The sequence below is a fragment of the Diabrotica virgifera genome, chromosome 6, assembly GCF_917563875.1.
Source record: "Diabrotica virgifera virgifera chromosome 6, PGI_DIABVI_V3a".
NCBI classification, from domain to species: Eukaryota; Metazoa; Arthropoda; class Insecta; order Coleoptera; family Chrysomelidae; genus Diabrotica; species Diabrotica virgifera.
The window spans coordinates 212,708,955-212,731,396 of record NC_065448.1 but is presented as its reverse complement, the minus strand read 5'-3'; the positions used below and the strand labels follow the sequence as shown (position 1 = coordinate 212,731,396).

General features: G+C 32.9%; 1 protein-coding gene and 1 long non-coding RNA gene across 2 annotated transcripts in view; one reads left to right on the top strand and one right to left on the bottom strand.

Annotated features, from left to right (window-relative positions):
• Nucleotides 1-22,442, bottom strand: part of LOC126886691 (muscle M-line assembly protein unc-89) — a 554,873-nt gene that overhangs the window by 221,463 nt on the left and 310,968 nt on the right. The window contains exon 3 of the mRNA XM_050653685.1: nt 14,808-15,082. Within this exon, the coding sequence (XP_050509642.1) occupies nt 14,808-15,082 (275 nt within the window). The remainder of the gene's footprint in view (nt 1-14,807; nt 15,083-22,442) is intronic.
• Nucleotides 10,730-22,442, top strand: part of LOC126886694 (uncharacterized) — a 35,264-nt gene continuing 23,551 nt past the window's right edge. Inside the window, exon 1 of the long non-coding RNA XR_007698755.1 lies at nt 10,730-10,773. This is a non-coding gene — a long non-coding RNA (uncharacterized LOC126886694). The remainder of the gene's footprint in view (nt 10,774-22,442) is intronic.

Here is a 22,442-nt window from a genome sequence, read left to right as displayed (position 1 = left end):
TTAATTAATTTAAGATTTTTAATGAACAACTTTATTTGTTAAAAACATTAAAATTGGTAATAGTACAATTAATAGTACAACATAGATTTAATCATTGAATAGAATGACCATAATGAAGACGGTTTATATTTTGCACTTAATTCAGCGAAATAGGCCAGCAGAACATTTTCGGAAAATGATTTCGCGTTGTTTCGAACACGCCATTCGTTGAAGGTTGCGTACGTTTTATTATAAATGCATTTCGATGTTTCAGGTATTAAGGTTGTAGCTGTTGCTGTAGCTAGTTCTACAATTTCTGGTGGTGTACAATTAAAAAATTCTTCATTTTCGTCCATCTCAACACAAACTGTCAAATATACTATTCGTTTGACAGTGACACTTTTTGAGGTTGATTATTTTGTTTCCGTGGTGAATTTTGTGATTGTTGTGCCAGAGGGATTAATAGCTATTAATCCCGCATTATTAATCCCTAAGGGATTATTATATGGCATTATATTGCAAACACCACAAGTATAATACATATATTATGTATCAGTCGTAGATAAAATGTAAAAATTAGGCAATACAATACAAAATAACTTTCGATAAATTTAGTTAACAACAATTACAAATATTATTTCCGATTCGTTAGGTATGTATGGGAATATCGGTTTTTGTATGATTTAGGGTAAACAAATATAAATTTTTTGGACATAAAATTTAATAAAACGGTCATTTCGCCTTTTATGTTCATTTAAATTTGCATTTTGTTTTATAGAATTCCGGAAAATATACGAGACGTATTTTTTATAATGTTTCGCTTCATTTCCTTTTTACAACTGCGAGTCCATTTCAGTGAGAACACAACAATAAATTTAGATAAATATCAACAAAAATTGTGATAATATCGTATGAATAAATGGGGTTTCATGCTGGGCCTTGTTTGTATATTTTTTGTATCAGTATTGATCTATATGTTATAAAAAATTCATTAATTTTAGTACTAAACTAAAAATAATTTATTACGAATAATTGTTTTGGGGTAACTAACATCAGCTCATTAATCAAGTTAATTATCAACTGTTCAGTCTATTTCTTACATCTGCCGTATCCTGTTTAGGCCAAAAATTATAGTCCATACTGTGAGGTTGCCCCCTTTGAAAAAACAAAACTGATTCGGTTTCTTTGCGGGTTCCTGTTCAAAAATATCCCCTTTAAACAAATCAAAAGGGTGTCGGGCGAAATTTTTTGGCAGAAAATTATTTAAACAATTTTATAAACGAATTTTAAAGAAAATCTTTTAGATTTGGAAAATATTTTTTTTGGTCTTCTGAGTCATTATAAACAAAAGTTTCTTGATATTTTTCCAAAAAGTTTGTAAGTTTCGAGTTGTTAGCGATTTAAAATCTGACAAATCTGAAAATACTCATTTTTGAGGCTTGAAAACTCATATGTAAATTATTATTTTTCAGGTTGTCGGGTGAGTAAATTGAATATTCAATTTCAAGATTCTGACAAGTAATCGGGACTTACACAAGTTTTCAAAAGCCTCGAAAATGCGTGTTGTCCATTTTTCAGATTTTAAATTGCTTATAACTTGAAAACTATCAACTTTTGAGAAAATGACAGGAGAGCTTTTTTACTTAAAGTAACCTAAAAAGCCTAAAACATATTTTCCGGAGCAAGAAAGCAAAAGAGCAAAAAATGTCTGCCCAAAATTTCGTCCGGTACCCTTCTGATTTGTTTAAATGAAACATTTTTGAACAGGAGTCGTATTCGCAAAATTAAATTCCAACAGAGGGCGCTCAAAATTTCAAAGATGGACGACAACGCTAGGAAAACAATTCATTTTGTCATTTGAATTCACAGTTCTAAAACAATAAATTAAAATCATTTACAGGAGTGTTTTGCCAAAGTAACCACTAAGTTTTGCAACTAAGACATCTTATAACTTAAAGACGACTCAAAATTATGTTTAATCTGTGTGCATTCATTAAAATTTGATGCTAACTACTGATTTGTTTTTACCTTTTTTTCATAAAAAAATCTGGCCCCCGATATTCACACAGCGTTCTAAAAATTATTAATCTATCTTAGGATTTCTAATTTTGTTTTTAATTTAATTAATAGGTGCACTACAGTTTATTTTACACCGACAGATAACAATTTTTAATTAAATAAAAACTAGAAACTAAGTAGGTGAATTTATTTTATAATAATTGTGTTCTGGAAATTACGAAGTGGTCGGGATATTTTTCATAACAATGTACATTCTATGTACAGAATATATACTACATTTTATTCATTTATTTAATTTTGCAGTCGCTTAAATATAAAAAAATACTACGTTTAATACAAACATTAAATTAACAAAATTTGTGATTTGGCATTGGTTAATTTAGGTCATTACGTAGAGTATAATAGGAATGAATGCTGAGGAACACTGCAATAGTTTTTTTATGTCGAAATTATTGTTAATTACAACATAAACTGACCGCAAATATGTACACAAGTTAATGGCAAAGTCAATGTTTTCCTTGAGTTGATTCTTTTCAAAATCGCCACCAGGCGTCGCCCACTTTGCGGTTCCTCGCCAATAGAGCAGTGGTTCCCAACCTTTTATGTCTGGCGACCCACCTTCGGATGTTTTTTCATATTCGCGACCCATCCCTCACCCTCACCCATGATGATACGCTATTCTGTACTCTGCACGTCACTCAACTACTGTAAGAGCCAAGCCGCGACCCACCTGAAATCTGTCCGCGACCCACCGGTTGGGAAACGCTGGTATAGAGGATGAAACTCAAAGAATTATAAAGGGGCACAAAAAAACAATAGTAAACAATTTTCTTAAAATTTATATGTTAAAAATATGATTAAGCAAGGATATAGGTACTTATACAGTAAATAAATATTGAATGCAGACTTTAGAAATAAAGGTTTATTGGCTTTTAAATTTGAAAAACGTGAACGATTGAGTGTCCTGTATATAACTACTAGTTACTAGGTGGTCTGATACCTAACCTCCCTTGAAATTAAAAAAAAATCAGAAAATGATTTCATTTTATTGCATGTAGTCTCCTTTTAGCCCAACATGATTCCAGCCATTTTCTTCTTCTTTAGACCGTTCGAATAATACAATTCTGGAAGCTCTGCAAAATAGCCGTTTGTATCGTCAATTATCTATTCGTCCTAGCTAAATGTTTTATTTACAAGCCATCTCTTTAGCTTTGAGAACACATAATAATTTGAGGAGAGCCAAATCAGGAAAATAAGCCGGATGGAATAGAAATTCTTAATTTCCTTTTCTTTTCAGTTGACCACCATCTCTTAAAATTGCAAATTTTCACTTCCAATCCAGAAATTGTTTTCAAAATAAAAATTAATAAACATTACGGTATCTGTCAATTAGAAATAGATAAAATCATTAGATAGTGTTAGGTCTGGATCCCGCGTATGAAAAAAAAGTTGATTAATAGCAAGCTGAAAATTTGTTAATAGCTTAAGGGTGTCTAGTCGGACAAACTTTGATATATGGGAACACTGGAACAGGGGAAGTTTTAATTGTGGAACAGGTTAAAAATTTGAAACGGTCAGACCACGAAAACGGCACATGTATTTTGTCCGACAGAACAGACTTAAACTCTCCGAACAGAGATTAAACTGTCATGCAAAAATCAGAATGCTATTTATCACCAAATGGGTGTTTTAATGAGTGGAACATGTAGAATATGTCAAATGATAGGAATTATGACAGGTGATAAATAGCAGTCTGATTTTTGCATGAGAGTTTAATCTCTATTCGGAGAGTTTAAGTTTGTTCTGTCGGACAAAATAAATGTGCCGTTTTCGTGATCTGACCGTTCCAAATTTTTAACCTGTTCCACAATTAAAACTGCCCCTGTTCCAGTGTTCCCATATATCAAAGTTTATCCGACTAGACACCCCTAAGCTGTTAACAAATTTTCAGCTTGCTATTAATCAACTTTTTCTTCATACGCAGGATCCAGACCTATGTTTATTTGTCTGTTGGGAAACATTACCGGACTGCACTAAAAATCGAAATGTCAAAGCAATATGTAATTTCTATTACAATTATATATCGTGGTTTATTCCCAGAAAAATGTATTATTCAAGAAAATGAACTGCAGCGAAAATAAAAAACCATTCGATGAGGAGGATTTTGATTAGTAGAGTGTTCAACAAAACATGTTATTTAAATAATTTTCCAAATTTAAAGATATTTTAAAACTTTATGTAACAGAATGAAGCGAAGTTGTATTATTCTCCTGAATAATAATATACTCGATTGGAATTTGAATAATGAAGTAAATGGTAATCAGTATTCGAATATTTTGAATAATAACTTATTTCGAATAATGCAGCTACGATGTATCATTAATTTGGTACACTTATGCTAATAATTTCGTAGTTCATTGTACGTGTATGATTATCTCTTTGTTAAAATGATACATACATATCCGTAACCACTTACATGCGGTATGCCATACCGCGCCGAAAATATATTTTGTTGTAAAACGTGTTTTATTTTATAAAAGATTCCTAGAACACCATCTGTGTACTTTCAAGTGGTATATAAAATTATTGTACCTGCTCCTTACAATTGTACTGCTGCAATTTTAGTATGGTTTATTTAGTCTTTGAGCTACGTTGACATAAAGTTTTTTTGCGGTATTACGTACCGCATGTCAGTGTTTACGTTTCTATAGTTAAAAGCAGCCCAGTGTATTTTTTCGCTATTAGTATGGCATCAAGTTCATCCCGTTGTTCTACTTTCAACTGCTTTGAACACTATTTTACCATTTTTTTAGTTAACAATACCCAAGTTTTTTTGTAATTTAGTTTATAAACGATTTTGTAAGAACCTCCACCATTTTATTAATATTATGTAGCTATGCGTTCATAATTTTCTTGAAAAAATAAAGTTTATTTAATTGGATCAGTATTTTATTCTACAGCAGTGTGAGGAATCATTCCGCAGTTAATGTAAAAAACAAATACAGTGATACAAATTCATATTGAAATCAAAGGAGAATAGGCAACGTTATGCATCTAAAAACATTCCGTATATTATGTATTTGGCACCTAGGATTTTCTATTGGTTTTTTGCAGCACGCGGCCATATTTCAACCAATAGGCAGCTTGGTGCCAAATACGTATATGGAATGTTATCGGTGCGAAATTCATATACGGAATGTTCAATATTCGTAAACCGAAAAAGACAACTTTTTATTAGAGTCATTTAAAAGGAGATTGATTAAAATATTTGTTAATGTACTATTAAATAAAAATAAAACTTAAAAAATTGTTGTATTTGGAATGTTATTTGGTGCGAAATTCATATGCGGAATGTTAAAAATATTGGTAGACTCAAAAAGACGACTTTTTATTAAAGTCAGTTAAAGAAGACTGATTTTAAAATCTTTTGTTAATGTATTATTAAAGAAAAATAAAACAATTATTACCTATATGGAATGTAATTTTGTGCGAAATTCATAAATGGAATGGTATAGATTTGGCAGACATTATTACTCGAGTCTAGATCCCGAGCCGAGGATTAGCGGCGTGTAATTTGTGTTGCCTATATAAACTTGAATCGCGAATGTTTATTATTCAAAAAATTACAACTGTACAAATCAATGACATTTGTGTGCATTTTTTTGGCATGAAAGTTTAAACTTGGCTTATGTCTAAATTTATAGACGTTGCCTTTAAGCACTTTTAAAGGGGCAATTGCATCCAATTTGTCGGGATGCGAACTTTTTACATGTCTTTTTAAATCATGTTTACGTTTATACACGTTTCCGCATTCCAAGCACTTATTAATTCTTTCCACACCGAACATTTTCGTTGTCAAGAAAATGAAATACCTACTCAAAAGCAAACACAAACACAGGACTGTGAACAGTAGAAATGATTGAATCGGAAAATTGATCTAACAGCTTCACTGTTCAATTGGTAATTATACAAAGAGTCTACATTCTACCACATCCAATACTATTTTAATATTAAATATCATGCAACCGCAGTAAATATCGGTTTTTGCCTGAAAGGAGGAAGACCTAACCCTTCGGTCCAAACCTAACTTACGGGTATTAGAGTGAGAGAACCGCAGGGCAGGAGGTATTTGACCGCTGCGCGCAATCACAACCCACCCTTTTTATTATCACTAAACGGTCTTTTCAGCGTTTTAAATAACACTCAAGGCCCATTTCGTTGATTCAAGTTTATATAGGCAACCCAAATTACACGCCGCTAATCCTCGGCTCGGGATTTAGACAGAATAGACATTATTTCTTTATTTGACTAAGGTTTCGCTTTCGCATAATTTTTAATGACTTGAACGTGTTGTTTAGTGTGTTTAGATCGGTCTCAGCTATTCAATTCTGTTGAAGTTTGAACGCGGCTTGAGTTGCACACCAGGTTTGACGATAAATTGTATTGTCTGTGAGCCGTTTAAACTTCAACAAAATTGAATAGCTGAAACAGATCTGAACATACTAAATAACACGTGTAAGTCATTAAAGATTCTGCGAAAGCGAAACCAAAGAATATACTTTGGCGAAACCTTAGTCAAATAAGGAAATAATGTCTCCCAAATCTATACCATTCCATATAGGTAATAGGTGTTTTATTTTTCTTTAATAACACATTAACAAAATATTTTAAAATCAGTCTTCTTTAACTGGCTGTAACAAAAAGTCGTATTTTTTAGTCTACGAATATTATACATTCCGCATATAAATTTCGCACCAAATAACATTCCAAATACTATAATTATTGTTTTATTTTTATAAAATAGTACATTAACAAGTGAGGGGTGTAAAATCAAAGTCGGCAATCTCCCATTTCCATAATTTTTGGAAACCGCGAAAAACTCTAGAAATTAACAAAATGAATTTAAAACAATAAAACTGATCAATAATCATAGAAAATTTGGTTTGTGATCGGATGTCCAGAAAGAGGGGATTAAGAAATTATTTCTTTTCCTTTTTTTTATATTTTAGTTTGGAGATTGCCGTTTTTGTTTGCAATGTTTGGAGATTGACGGATATGAAAATGATCTATAAGGATATTGCCAGTTTTGAAACTAATAAAACATCATTGTGCCGGCTACTTAGTGAAGAAAAATATATTTTGATATTGAACACTAATATCATTTAGGGGTTCGGTTCACTGATACTAATGACCAGACCAGAGAAATTAAGAGGCGAATAGAAATAGCGAGACAATCATTTATCAAAATGAAAAAGTTCCTATGCTGCCGAGACATAAATTTGAAATTAAGAACGAGAATGTTGAGGTGCTATAATATGTTTTCTCCGTACTGTTTACGGCATGGAAGATTGAGGGATTCGAAATGTGGTGCTACAAGAGAATGTGGAAAATACCATGGACAGATAGAGTAACAAATCAAGATGTTTTGCTGAAGATGGGGAAGGAATGCGAAGTCATAAAAACAATACAAACGAAAAAACTGGAATATCTAGGCCACATAATGAGAGGGAAAAAGTACTCCCTGCTAAGGCTCATAATCCAAGGTAAAATCTCGGGAAAGAGAAATGTGGGACGTAGGAGGATTTCCTGGTTGCGAAATTTAAGGGAGTGGTACGAGTGCAATTATATACAATTGTTCAGAGCTGCAGCCAACAAAGTTAAAATTGATGTTATGGTAACCAACCTCCGACAGGAGACGGTACTGCCAGAAGAAGAAAATAATAAAATATGTAAAAGCAATTTATATGCATATCACTTAAACTAAAATATCCGTAACTTCGGGTATATATTCACAGGTTTCTACAGAGTTCACGACATTCACAGTTGATCACATGCCAGCGCTACGTGGCTCTTATTGGCCGCAGCGGAGATTGCCGTGTTTGGTACGCACTCAGCTATGAAGGTTGCCGCTTTTGATCCCAATATGAATTTTTCACTGCGATTTGTATACAGTTAAGATCACTTTTGGTTCTCACAAATAGTTTTATCTAAGAGATAATAAAAAAACGCAACAGATGGCGTCCCTAACTCAAAACAAGAAAAAGTGGAGATTGCCGCCTTTGATTTTACACCCCTCAAGTATTTTAATCAATCTCCTTTTAACTGACTCTAAATAAAAAGTTGTCTTTTTCGGTCTACGAATAGTTAACATTCCGTATATGAATTTCGCACCGAATAACATTCCGTATACGTGTTTGGCACCTCGCCGCCTAATGGTTGAAATATGGCCGAGTGCTGCAAAGAGCCAATAGAAAAGTCCTAGGTGCCAAATACATATACGGAATGTTTAGATGCCAACGGTATGACATATCGCATGTCACAGTTTACGTCCTGAAATATCCACGTCAGTAGTTAATCTATACGACAGAGCCCAAAATACCTGTTCCAACGAATAGGCGTTTCAAGAAGAAAAAACATGCCAACAAAGGTTTTAACAAAAAAATGACTATCCAATGTCATTTCTAAACAAGAAATTCCACAAGACAGAAAAAAGGAAACAATAAAATAACACAAGCAATCCAGCTACGCTCAAAAAGGGGACTCAAGTATGACAACAATACCACGTGTAAAGGGTTTATCAGAAAAATTTACAAGGATATGGAATAAGTACAACATAACAGCAACATTTAAAACAACGAACACACTCAGATTTATCCTGCCCAAAACCACACCGAACAACAGACAGGAGAGGTCAAAGAACTGCATCTACAAAATACCCTCTGAATGCAACAATTTCTATGCGGGACAAACTGCAAGACCACTAAGCGTCAGGATTAATGAATATGAAACATACATCAAAAACAGGGATTTCGATAAATCACAGATATGAAAATATGCCTGGGACAATGAACAGAGACCACAGTGTAAAGATGCATCAATAATCATGAAGGAAACAGACATGAAAAAGAGAAAAATAAAAAAAGCAGCCCTCATTCTACTAAATGAAGAAAAATATGTAGCGAATCCAATAGCAGAATGATTTGATTTGACAATACATACTGTGACGAATTACCGACCGCAAATAACAGGTTCCGTCTCGACAGCCCGTCACGTAAGGAGACATCTGGAACAATGACTCACCGAACGAGTGAGGAAACGATTTCTCGTAAATATTCGACAGTCAGGGCCACAGATTACTAGTGATGGGCGGTTCCGTTTTCTGGAACGTTCAAGAAAATGTCTGGTATTTTGTATTCAATATATAAGGAACGAATTTTGTAAATAAAGTTAGTCTGTAAAATAAATTCGTCTGTACAGCTATATAAATAAAGTCGTATATAAATACGAACTGCTAGTTTCATTGTAATTATTAGTTATTACAGTAAAAAAACCGCTACAATACTTAAAGAAGAAGTGAATAACAAAAACATACCAATAATAAAGGACAGGGAAACGTGAAGCACTTATCTCTATCATACACCACACATATGCAATACACAATACATGCCATATAAACGTAAATAACAATTAAAAGTCTAGGTTGAAAAAAATTAAAAACGAGCTCTAATGAACATACTACTTTTTGCCGTTAACCAAAGAGTCCACTTTAACTACCGAATATATTTTTGTATACTGAATACTCAGACTCAGGCAGTAATTTGACCCAATAAATTAAATCCAAATTTTCAGATTTTTTCCTCGCAGAACTGCCCATAACTAATTGCTTATTTACATAGCCCTCCTAATACTTATCGTCGTTGGTAAGGAATTTTTCGAGATACTTGAAGATGTGGAGTGTTGTCAACTTTGAGGGAAAGACCTCTCCAACTGTTAACAGCCTCTCGAACGCGATGACGTCATAAATGTAGCAGGGCTTTTGCAAATTTGCAAGACTCTTATTCCTCTCAACGTTATTACATATACGGTCTCTTTAATCAGTGGCAGTCTATGAGTAGGTTCACTTTTTTTCGTTTGATGTAACTTGGAAAAAAGGAATTATAGGACTTGTGCGGATATAAACGAATAAAATAAAATAGACCTTTTGAAAAGTACGTTAACAAACTGTTGATTAGTATTATCTGTTAATATACGAATACAGGGTACAAAATGCAAAGAGAAGAAATAAAAAATAAGGCTTTGAAGATAATTATTCTGACAACGAAAGTCAAAAATGCAATAATAAACAATAGTCCACAGTACACCGTTCTTTGTTGAAAATTATTACGCAAGTCTTAAAAATAGTTTTAATGTTCGTTTGAGCGAGTCTACCACTTTCTGAAAATTTTCAGAGTGCAGGTTGGACCCGTTTCTGCACGCACAACACCTACATTTGTAGCTATGTTTTGTTATTGAAAAACCGTAATTTTTAATTTTAATCAAAACATTATACGTTAAAATAAAATAAATTATTTTTGTCGGACAAAAAATCAGACACCTGCAATATGTCACTCTAGCGCTATACAGTTTTGTTATTACACATCTATTAGCCTTGCGACATCCAATATTGGACATAGGCCTCCCCTTCACTCCTCCATCTTTCTCTATCCTGAGCCATGTGCATTCACTTTGAGCCTGCTTGGTGTTTTAGGTCATCTACCCATCTTATCTGTGGTCGTCCTCTCTTTCGTTTATATGTCCATGGTCTCCACTCTGTAATAATTTTATTCCATCTTTCGTCTTTTTGTCTAATCGTATGACCGGCGAATTTCCATTTTAGTTTAGCTGTTTGACGAGTAGCATCTTTAACTTTTGTGATATTTCTTACCCAGGAATTCCCTTTTCTATCTGACAGTCTTAGGGTAAGAACATAACAAGTAAGTCGAGGTGGAGGTGGATGTGGAGGTCGCGGTCGATGTCGACATCCATGTAAAACAAACACATTTTACTGAATGAAAGAGAACAGAGCAAGTAAGTCGCATTGGAGGTTTAGCGCGATGCCATGTAGGAGGTTTACATCGATGCATTTGAAAATAAAATGAGTTTGTTTTACACGGATGTCTACTGCGCGGCCTACAAGGATGCTTTTCTGTGATTGGTCCGTTCGAAACCAAGTTGTCATTAACTGCGCTATCTGAGTTGATACTTTTTATAATATAATCCCTTTTTTGTATTCAGTTTATTTTTGAATTTCTAAAGTAATTAAATTCAGTAAATTTTTGAAATATGAAGGAGGATCTGATTATTTACAGCTGACATTTCATCACTATCATCACTTGACTGACACAACATCGCAAAAGCACAGTCTTTTTGTCATTCAAATTTCATTAAACTACTTCACTTGATAGTGGTTCTAGCTCGACTGACAGCGCAGGTGACCTCCTTGCTATGTGCTGTCGACATCGACCGCGACTTAACCAGTGGCATCTACCGCGACCTACACATCCACCTCGACTTACTTGTTATGTTCTTACCCTAACGTTGATCATTTGTCTTTCCATTGCTCTTTGTGTTTTCGCAATTCTGTCCATATTCGCTTTTGTGAACGTCCATGTTTGACATCCATATGTAAGGACTGGAAGAATACATTGGTCGTAGATTTTCGTTTTTAGATATTGAGGGTATTTTTTATTCTTCAATATGAAGCTGAGCTTACCAAACAAGGCCCACGCTAACTTCGTTCGTCTCTTTATTTCTGCTGTTTGGTTGTCTCTATTCAATTTTATGATTTGTCCCAAGTATATGTATTCATTCTCTTCCTCTGTATGGTTTTGTTTAACTACGATTCTTAACTCATCCTCTTGATTTGTTATCACTTTTGTTTTGCTGTAATTCATATTTAATCCAACTTTACTGGCTTCGTGGTCTAGTTGTTGTATCATTATTTGTAGTTGTTCCTTGTCTGTAGCGATAATGACGATATCGTCAGCGTATCTTAGGTGATTTAAGTATTGGCCGTTAATGATGATTCCATATTCTTCCCATTGTAATCTCTTGAAAATGTCTTCTAGAGCTTGGTAGTTCTGTATACCTGTAATCTACTCTGCTATTGTGTAGTGATTGTTTCACTGCCCAGTGTTCTATGGAGTCGAATGCCTTTTCAAAATATATAAATGCCATATATATGGGTATTTGGTATTCATTTATTTTCTCAATAAGTAACTTCATTGCCAGTAGGTGATCACATGTACTGTAGCCTTTTCTGAATCCTGCCTGTTGTTTGGTCTGATAATTGTCGAATTTAGGAGTTAGTCTGTTGGTTAATATTTTAGTTAACAATTTATACATAACATTAAGCAAGGTAATCGGTCTATAATTTTTCAGATCTTTTTATGTTGTGTTATTACATAACTCTCAATTAATTTTCAATTGAAAGTACTTATAATTAATTAAAAAAGATTGTCGATATCTTGTCCGACAAATTTACAACCTCGTTTCTTTAGTCCGACAACGTAAATATGTAAATTATGGCAGGTTATGTTTCGCGATTACAAAAGTCATAATTTTAATATTTTTAACTTTCAAATAAAACATGTTTATTAAAAAAGTAAGTGTCTGGCAAAAAAATGACGCAAATTTATAAAAAACGAATTTTTTTATTTCTCTTTATTTTTGAATTTGGTACCATGGAGCGCGCAACAAAACGAGACGAAGAAGTGCTTAGACAAGGAAAGAAAGGATAGATAACTCTCATTAATACCCCTTCGAAAAGTGACTTGTTCTTAATTAAATAGTTATTCAATTTATTTGTAATTATTTATCCTTAACATTATATCTTTTGAACGGTTATACTTATAATTTTGTTGGAGGCGAAATTTTGAGGAAGGAAATAAACGACGTAGGCTTCTCAAATAGTCATGAGTCATGACAAGTGACGTAATAGTCACAAATGACATTACAGGGCCACTTTGACCGATAATTTTCAGTAGACCTTATGGCAAATGATATCTCGTTTGAAAGATATTAAACATACCTACTCAATTAAGACTAATTTTGTTTGGGTTTAAGTTAATTTTAATAAATAAATTAAATAAATATAAAATTGTAGTTTAGCATTAAAATGATTCAAAAATCCGCCAAAAATTTGTCAAAAAGTCGACGTTGGCGTAAAAACAACTAGAGAATTGAAAAACGTCAAATTTTTTGACAAATAACCATAGGAGGACGTTTGAATCTTAATCTTAATCTTAATTAAATGAAATTAATTTATCGAACTGGCTATCTGTTACCCAATTTTTATCCGAGAGTGCTGTATTTGGATAATCGACCCTCCAATCTATCACTTGTGATTCGTGTCCGAAGTTTGTAATCGTAAAACATAACCTGCCATAATTAACATATTTGAGGAGCTGAGTATCAAAGACGGACTACTCCATTTTGTACTTTTTTCCGGAAAGCTAAAAAACTTCAGCGCATTATATTCTCTATATCCAATTGTGATTTTTTTTATGAATACACTTCTAGAGTCTCTTAATACTTTTGAATAACGAAAATCTAACTATATTTATGTTTTATTCCCTAAAATCAAAAAAGAAAATGGAGTTGGCCGATATTGCAACCAAGCTCTGGAGCTGACCGTTTTTGAACCCAATGTTGACCAGTTTTGTCGACTAATATCTTCCTGGCTTAATTTTTCGGCAAAATAACGCGGATAATATTTAAAAAAACACACAAAAACTGTTAAAATCGTCGTAAACTGTTGCAAACTTAAAACGCAATGGCCATTCTTAGTAGGTTTGTTCTAGTGCGCATGGCAACTTGACGGAAATACAAACATTCGATTGGCTGTTGATGGAGTAGTCCGATTCTGCTACAAAATCAAGTTGGAGCTGTCCGTTTCTGAAACGGATGCTCCTTTTGAAATGCAATTTCTTGCATGTTCTAGCCGGTTTTGAAACTAAAGCAATTCAGATTTGAATTCCTTGTGAAAAATCCTATAATATAAGACTGTACCATTAACTTAATTTTGAAAAAAAATGGAGTTGTCCTTCTTTGATACCAAGCTCCTCTTTTACGTTGTCGGGCTAAAGAAACGAGGCTGTCAATCTGTCGGACAAGAGATCGACAATCTTTTGTAATTAATTATAAGTATGTAGTTTCAACTAAAAATTAAGAGATTTGTAATAACAAAACTGTATCGCGCTAGAGTGACAAAAATAATTTATTTTATTTTAACGTATAATCTTTGATTTAAAATTACAAATTATAGTTTTGCAGTAACAAAACATAACCGCGCTAGAGCTTTAGGCTTAGATGTTGTGTGTGCGCAAACGTGTCCAACCTGCACTTTAAAAATTTTCAGAAAGTGGTAGACTCGCTCAAACGAAGCAGTTAAAACCACTTTTAAGACTTTTGTAACCATTTTCAAAAAAGGACGGTGTACTGGGGACTATTATAATTACTTTGTTTATTTAGAAATTTTTTGACCTTTACAAAAAAAATACCAATCAGTACTAAAAGGAAAATTTTGCGACAAAAAAAATACTTCGGCGTTTTATCTCCTTCCTTTATATAAAAAAAATCGTTATTTAAGCACAAAGCCATATGAACTCTAAAAGGTTTCTCGTTCACCGTTCCCACAAATAATTTCCTTCTTCTTACGGTATGGTTAACAAAATAGGTGAATTAAAAAGCATTGTCTTGTTTTCCTGTGCCGTGTCTTTGTGGAGTCCATTAACAAACGGTTGAATGATTTTAAGGTAGGCGTAGGTAGCTATTAAACGCATTGTTGAATTTTATGGTTATGACACTTCGGTGGGCAGTTATTTTGCGCTTCCACACAAAAAATAGCAATGTGATTTAGTTTTTCATTAATAAAAAGGACAAAAGCAACATCAAGGTTAGTCGATAAAAGTAATGCACAACTATTTCTCTTACTATTCAATAGTCCAGTTAGAGATTTGAACTCTTTAAGAGACCAAAAATCAACTTACCTTGTCTATACCACTTAACTTCAGGATCAGGGGACCCTCCGATGCTGGAACACGTCAATTCCTGTTTCTTTCCTTCGGTCACAGTAACGTACGAACTTGGTGTGATGACAGGTTGTTGAGGCAGTGTAAGAACCGTCAGAGTGTACTTCTGAACGTGAAGGTTCGTGCCAGAACCACCTGCTTTAACTTTACATTCAAATTTACCATTGTCCCGGTCATAACTCGCGTTAGAGATGGAGAGATCGTAGATTCCTTTGTCCACCCGATAGTTGATTCTGTAACAAAGAGAATAAACGTTATTATTGTGTGCTCTAAAAATGTAGATGAAATGAAAACTATATTTCGAAAATAGAGAAGTCATCAATTGCTGTTACAGATGTCTATCTTCTCCGCCCCTACAGAAGGGGCGGAGGGCGGTATGGTTTGAAAATTTTGAAATTTTCGGATTTTATGACTTTATAAAAGTACATAGCTTTAAGAATACTCTCTGAAAATTTCAGATTGATCAAAGTAAAATTGATTGACAGCATGTTGGATATCTTTACCTTGCAACATTTATATTTACTTTATATTGCAACAGCTTCGCGCCAGCACGTTTGAGCGTAGTGAGAAAAATTAAACAGCTATTCCCCTTTTCTTTTGTAAATTACTGCGCGATTCAAAAACACATTCCGGTATGTATCACTTTACGATTTGACAGACAAAAAAGAAATTGAAAATAAAAGTTGTCAAAACCCATAAGGAAAAATTTCCCGTAACTGGCTGTATACCATTAATTACAAAAATTGAAGAAAGACTTCTGTGTAAAAGGTATATTTATTAAAACCCCAATAAAGGGCTACATTAAAAGACAGAACGTTTTCGCTCTAAAGAGAGCATCATCAGTGTTCTAAGCCTAAAATAAGTACAACCATAATTAGTGAAGACAAGAGTAAAAAAATTTAAAGGTTGACCAAGATAAAAAATTAGGTTATACTTACAAGCTCTACATGCTAAGCCACCAAAAATACATAGGTTAAAACCCTTAAAACGCCGACCAAAAGTCTTACATTGGCGTGTATTATGTTAAACCCTGGCGATGGGTGAAAATGAAAAAGATATACCTCACAGCATTATATGACGTGGTAGAGTGGTGTACTTATTTTAGGCTTAGAACACTGATGAGGCTCTCTTTAGAGCGAAAACGTTCTGTCTTTTAATGTAGCCCTTTATTGGGGTTTTAATAAATATACCTTTTACACAGAAGTCTTTCTTCAATTTTTGTCAAAACATTAAACGCGTTTCTCTCAAAACTGTTTTTTCAAAGGCGGTGGACATTGTAACTCAAAAACTATACAGTGAGCACGTAAAGGTTGGAATAAATTCATTTTCTCGAGAATGGACGATTTTGGAAAAAATCCTGAAACAGGTCAATTTTTATTTTTAAATTTCGACTTTTTGCATATGTATCATACTAGTGACGTCACCCATCTGGGCGTGATGACGTAATCTGTAATTTTTTTAAATTAGAATAGGGGTCGTGTGATAGCTCATTTGAAAGGTAATTCAATTTTCTATTCAGTAATATAAACATTAACATAATTATTTATACAGGGTGTCCAAAAAAATTTTTTTGAATTAAATATATTGGCATATAAAGAAGAATGTGTGTAATTTATTTAACTCAATATAGATTTTACTGTTATCAGAAAACAGGAGATAATGTTTATTTGACAAATAAATATTTGTTTTTTGCTTAAATTCAATATTAAAGCCGCCATCCACCTACCTCTTGATAGTTTGAACATTTAATTTAAGCGAAAAGCAATAATAATTTTTCAAATAAACATTTTTCTCTGTTTTCTGAGAGCAATTAAATGTATTTTAAACTAAATAAATTATATGCATTCTTCTTTTTGTCAATAAATTCAATTAAAAAAAATGTTTTTTTGGACACCCTGTATAAATAATTATGTTAATGTTTACATTAGTGAATGGAGAACTGAATACCCTGTTAAATGAGCTATCACATGACCCCTATTCTCATTAAAAAAAATCATCGATGACGTCATCACGCCCAGATGGGTGACGTCACTAGTATGATATATATGCCAAAAAGTCGTAATTTAAAAATAAAAATTGACCTGTTTCAGGATTTTTTTTTTCAAAATCGTACATTCTCGAGAAAATGAATTTATTCCAACCTTTACGTGCTCACTGTATACATTTCTATTATGTTATGATATTTTTAACAAAATTTTCACCCTTTCTCAAAAACTTTCACCCTTTTTTCACAAAAGATTTCGTTATTTTGACATCTGAGTGATACCAAAAAAACAAAAATCATTAAAACTAAAAAAACTCGCTAGGTAGTACCTCGCACAATCCTTTTTGTTTTGTAAGAATTTACCACTGTTGCCTTATTTTTCAATATTTTGGATTGAAATTTTTTAGGTGTACTGAATATGTTTATTTAATTTAAAAATATAATAATTCCACCAGTTTCAAAAATATTCCCAAAAATGTGCTTGAAATGTTGGTTTCAAACCATTATCATCTCCCCTTGAGGAGAAAGATAGACGCCACTAAAATGTTCTGCTGAAGAAGAATGTGGCAAATTCCATATGTCGACCGCAGAACCAATAATTATATTCTAAAAGAACTAAAGACATGTAAGAGACTTCGGAAAATCCAATTACAACAATTGAACTATTTTGAACATGTCATAATGTCAGACAGACAATATGGAGGGACTCATCAGTCAAGGTAAGGTAGAAGGCTAAACACCACGAGCAAGATCTCCAACGAGATTTATTGACCAGACAACAGGAAGTTGCAAAAGACCTATGTATGATGTAATAGAAATGACCAGAGACAAAAATCTATGAAGACGGACAATACATGATAATATCACGACGACCACTACACTCCATCCAGGCGGTCAAGACTAAAGGGAAAGACAGAGGTAAGGTTCAGTATGAGTGCGGACCCTCAACCATCGTTCCACTTCACTCAAAAGGTCTATTGTGGCTTTGTTACAGATAACAACTTGCTACAGATTTAAGGCTTGGGATTGAGAAATGGATTTTTTAAGCAACGTTTAATTTTTATGTTAAATTTTTTCCATGCAACTACGAGCAATAATTTTTAAGAACGCATAATTATTAATTTACTAACTACTCATCTATGTAGTATCTTTTAAATAAAAAAATAATACAAAATGAATAACCATTTTCAATTTCGTTGCAACACGAAACTACAGCCGCATCATTATTCCAGTTCAACCAGAGAGTGCAGCAAGCACCTCTACCGGTTTCTAAACTTATTAGTCTCTCATCAGGAGGCACATATTCTGCTCTCTCTGACCCAACTAGGACAAACCCCGGCGTGCAATCACGGATTGCAACGAACGAAATGGCAGAGATGACCTAGCGGCAACTGCTATCAAAAAACCAAGTTTTCAATCTAATAGCACATAAAACAGCATCCAAAAATGTCATTCTAGATCCTACCAGACTGAAAACAATGGGAACCTTCTCTGGTAACACCTTCAAGGCTTCTACAATTTGCAAGCTATAACGGATAATGAGACTAAGGAAGATGAGGGAATTTTACAATTTATAATTCACGTCCCATCTGCTCAGCGCGGTAAAGTTCCAACGAGAATGGTTCCATTCGTACTCCAATGGGAGTAAACATAACTCAAAAATGAATAACCATTTTCAATTTCGTTGCAACACGAAACTACAGCCGCATCATTATTCTAGTTCAATCAGAGAGTGCAGCAAGCACCCCTACTGGTTTCGAAACTTATTAGTCTCTCATCAGGAGGCACATCTCCTGCACTCTCTGATTGAACTGGAATTACTGCACTCTCTGATTGAACTGGAATAATGATGCGACTGTAGTTTCGTGTTGCAACGAAATTGAAAATGGTTAGGTATTCATTTTTTATTTATGTTTACCCCCATTGGAGTACGAAGGGAACCATTCTCGTTGGAACTTTACCGCGCTGAGCAGATGGGACGTGAATTATAAATTGTAAAATTCCCTCATCTCCCTTAGTCTCAGCATCCGTCATGGCTTGCAAATTGTAAAAGCCTCGGAGGTTTTACCAGAGAAGGTTCCCATTGTTTTCAGTCTGATAGGATGTAGAATGACATTTTTGGATGTTGTTTTATGTGCTATTAGATTGAAAACTTGTTTTTTTTTTAAATAATACTTCAAAAATAATACGTATTGTATTTTCTGTCTCTATTAACAGTGATTATTCATAGTGATGATCTTCTTGACTAAGTGTCGTTTCCTAATCGCAGTTTGGATATCATCATCAATCTGTACTTTATCTACCGCTGATTTGAAGAGTTCTATTGAACTGCATTTAAATCACGCCCTTAAATTTTTCAACCATGACACTTTCGTTCTTCCCAGACTCCTTCTTCTTATCTTTCCCTGTATTTTCAATCTTAGCATTTCATATCGCTGTCCCCTCATTAAGTGTCCCAGATATTATTTTTATTGTGCTTATAATTTCGTAATCTTTGCCCATTTCTCGCAATAGTTCCGTGTTTGTTTTCTTCTGGGTTCATGCTATTTTAAGCATCCTTCTGTAGCACCACATTTCAAATAACAGTAGCTTATTTATGTGCTCTGGATTTATAACCTGTTTTTTTTTAAGTTGCGACCACAACCTATAAAAATCAGGTTATAAAATCTTCCCAGAATATTTTGGAATAATATTGTTTGAGAACGATTTTTGGAGGCTTAGACATTCTTAAAAATTTTCTAAGGCGACCCTTTTTAAGTACAGTAACACCTCGTTATAACGGACTAATTGGGGGAACGAGGTGTCCGTTAAATCCGAAAGTCCGTTATATAAAAATAGGCTTAAAATAAATCAAAAAACTTGATTTTGAAAATGCACACTGTATTTAGATATAAATAAAAAAACACAAAACATTATATTTCATGGTCTTCGGACATTAGTCGTGAAGTGACGTTGTTTAATATCGACGAGCTTACTATCGGTAATCTTGCTTTGAAAAAGGAATCAAATTTTGTTTGCACTTTTAAAGTTTGAAGTTTTCTTTTATAATCTACTCTCTATAAAATTACGAAATTGCATATATAATACAGTGAACTTTGTTATCTGACGAATAATCAATAAATGTTATTAGATTGTCGAGATGCGATCTTACCTCTGATAGCTTCATTTTTAGCATGTTGTTTTGTCTTCTTTGCTATCTTTCATCCTCATTTTTTAAGTTCATAACTTCATCTGCTATTTCAATTTCAGTCATGATTTTATACCCGGCCCTACTTCTTTACTTCTTCGGCATTATTATTTTTATTGTCCCAAAGAAATCAGGAATTTCCAACCCTTCTAAACCTATGTCTGCATTTTGGCCATCAAACAAATTTTTCTTTTGCAAGGTACACCGCCCTCTTGTATCGTCTGCATTATCTTCATCATGCAATACAACCATTACTTCATCTAAAAACTTTCTGCGAGACATTCGTTTGGTTTCCAAAATTGTTGCTTGATCCATTAGCTGAATAAGCGACGTTGTATTTTTTGGCATAAACATACAACTAAAGTTTGTAGGTAGGTGTAGCGTTTGGGGTCCACACGGACCTCGTTGGTATTCAATGTATCTTGGTATGTGACAGGCTAAGCATGTATAATATTATTAGGACGCTTTTAATTTTTTTTACATTTGACCGGATTTTGTGTCCGTTATATCCAAATTCCGTTAAATAAAGGTCCATTATATCGACGTTTTACTGTACTCCAAATTGCCCACGCTCACATCTTTGTAAAACGTTAGCCATTACATTCGGCAGTCGAGGTTGACATAAACAAATAATAGCAGGATATTCCTAAACTAATGCATTCAAAGGATGTTTTTCTACGGTAAAGAAAGTGTTTGATTACTTTACGTGTATATCCGTTACGGACGTTAGCGATTATAAGGTGGATTTTAAGCTACCCACTGAGGTCTCACAGGGACAAGCAGTGTGGCAATTTTTATGTCAAAAAGTACTTCACTTCTATTGTTTCGGTAATTTTGGGATAGTCGAGGTAATGCTAATTACCTAAGTAATTTATTTTAGCTTATTCCCATATGGATATATTAGGGGAGTGCAATTAGAACGAAAACATGCATATTGTTTCGGAAAAATTCAAACAAGCTTATATTTTTCTAAAACTTTTTTTGTTAGTTTATATACATGTTAAAGTAAAAATTTCTACTCGCGGATTTGGCCGCTAATTGTTTATTAATTGTTTAAACAATAAAAATTGTTTTGTATTCATAATTTTAAAAATTACGTTAAATTCATCATTTTACTTTGATAAAATATGTTTCTATTTTGTTTTTGATTATACTGAATCCGAATATGGCATTGCAATTTGAAAATTCTTATACATAAGCTCTTATACAATATGTATGCGTAGCTAGGAACCACATGGAAAACTTTTTTATTATCAATTTTACGAAAAAAGTTATTCTTCATAAAATGCTCTGGATAGTCAAAAATCTAAAACTCAACCATCAGATATCAAATTTTATCAATTTTATACGAGTTATGTCAAAAATATGAATTTCGTTAAAGAGTAAAGTACCTTTATATTTCAGAATATCAAAAAATGCTATTATGAAAAGTTGTTTGAAATTAAAAACTATGTTTAAATATACAATTACATTATTCTAATCGAAAAAAAAATTTCAATTTTTTTTCAAATTACGGATACTCATCATTTTATTACAATTATGATAACTATTTTATTATCACTTTTACGAAAAAAAGTTATTCTTCATAAAATGCTACCCCTAGTCTAAAATCTAAGATACAACCATCAGATATCAAACTTTTTTAATTTTATACGATGTATGTAAAAAAGATGAATTTTTCTTAAGAGTTAAGTGCCTTTATTATTCACAATATTTTAATTAGAAGGATGTAATTGAACACTAAAACAAATTTTTTAATCCCAAACAACTTTTCTTAATAACAATTTTCGATATTGCGAAATTTAACGATAATCTTGAGTGAAATTCATATTTTGACATACCTCGTATAAACTTAATTAAAGTTGATATACGATGCAAAGTATTTTATAAAGAATAACAGAACTTTTTTTCGTAAAACTGAAAAAAAAGTTATCAATAGGTTCCAAGTTACGCAGGCAGACATACTGTATAAGAGCTAAAAAAAAATTTTTGCTGAACATTTATTATTGTTGAAGTTTATAATTAAATGTATTTTAGGTAAGTTTTACAGAAAAAAGTTTTGATCACTTTATATAAATATTTTTTTAACTGATAATTTTCGGTTTTTGTATTACATTGAATTACATCTTTCTTAATTTTCTCAAAAAGAAATAGTTTATTTCATTTCTAAAGTAAAATAATTTAGTGAATTTTAAAGATCCCATCCTAAGCTTTAAAAAAGCACTTATAAAACTGTAATAGATCTGTTCAAACTTGAGTAATACCGTCTTAAAGTGGTGGTAATTCTATAAAACTACGAAGATTTCAAAAATTACATTTTTTAAGACGTCATATCATTTGAATTAAATTTTTGAGATTTTTTTTTGAATGAAACATTTAGTACGATGCTTGAAAGGTAAGTTGTGAAAAATTGAGGGTTTTA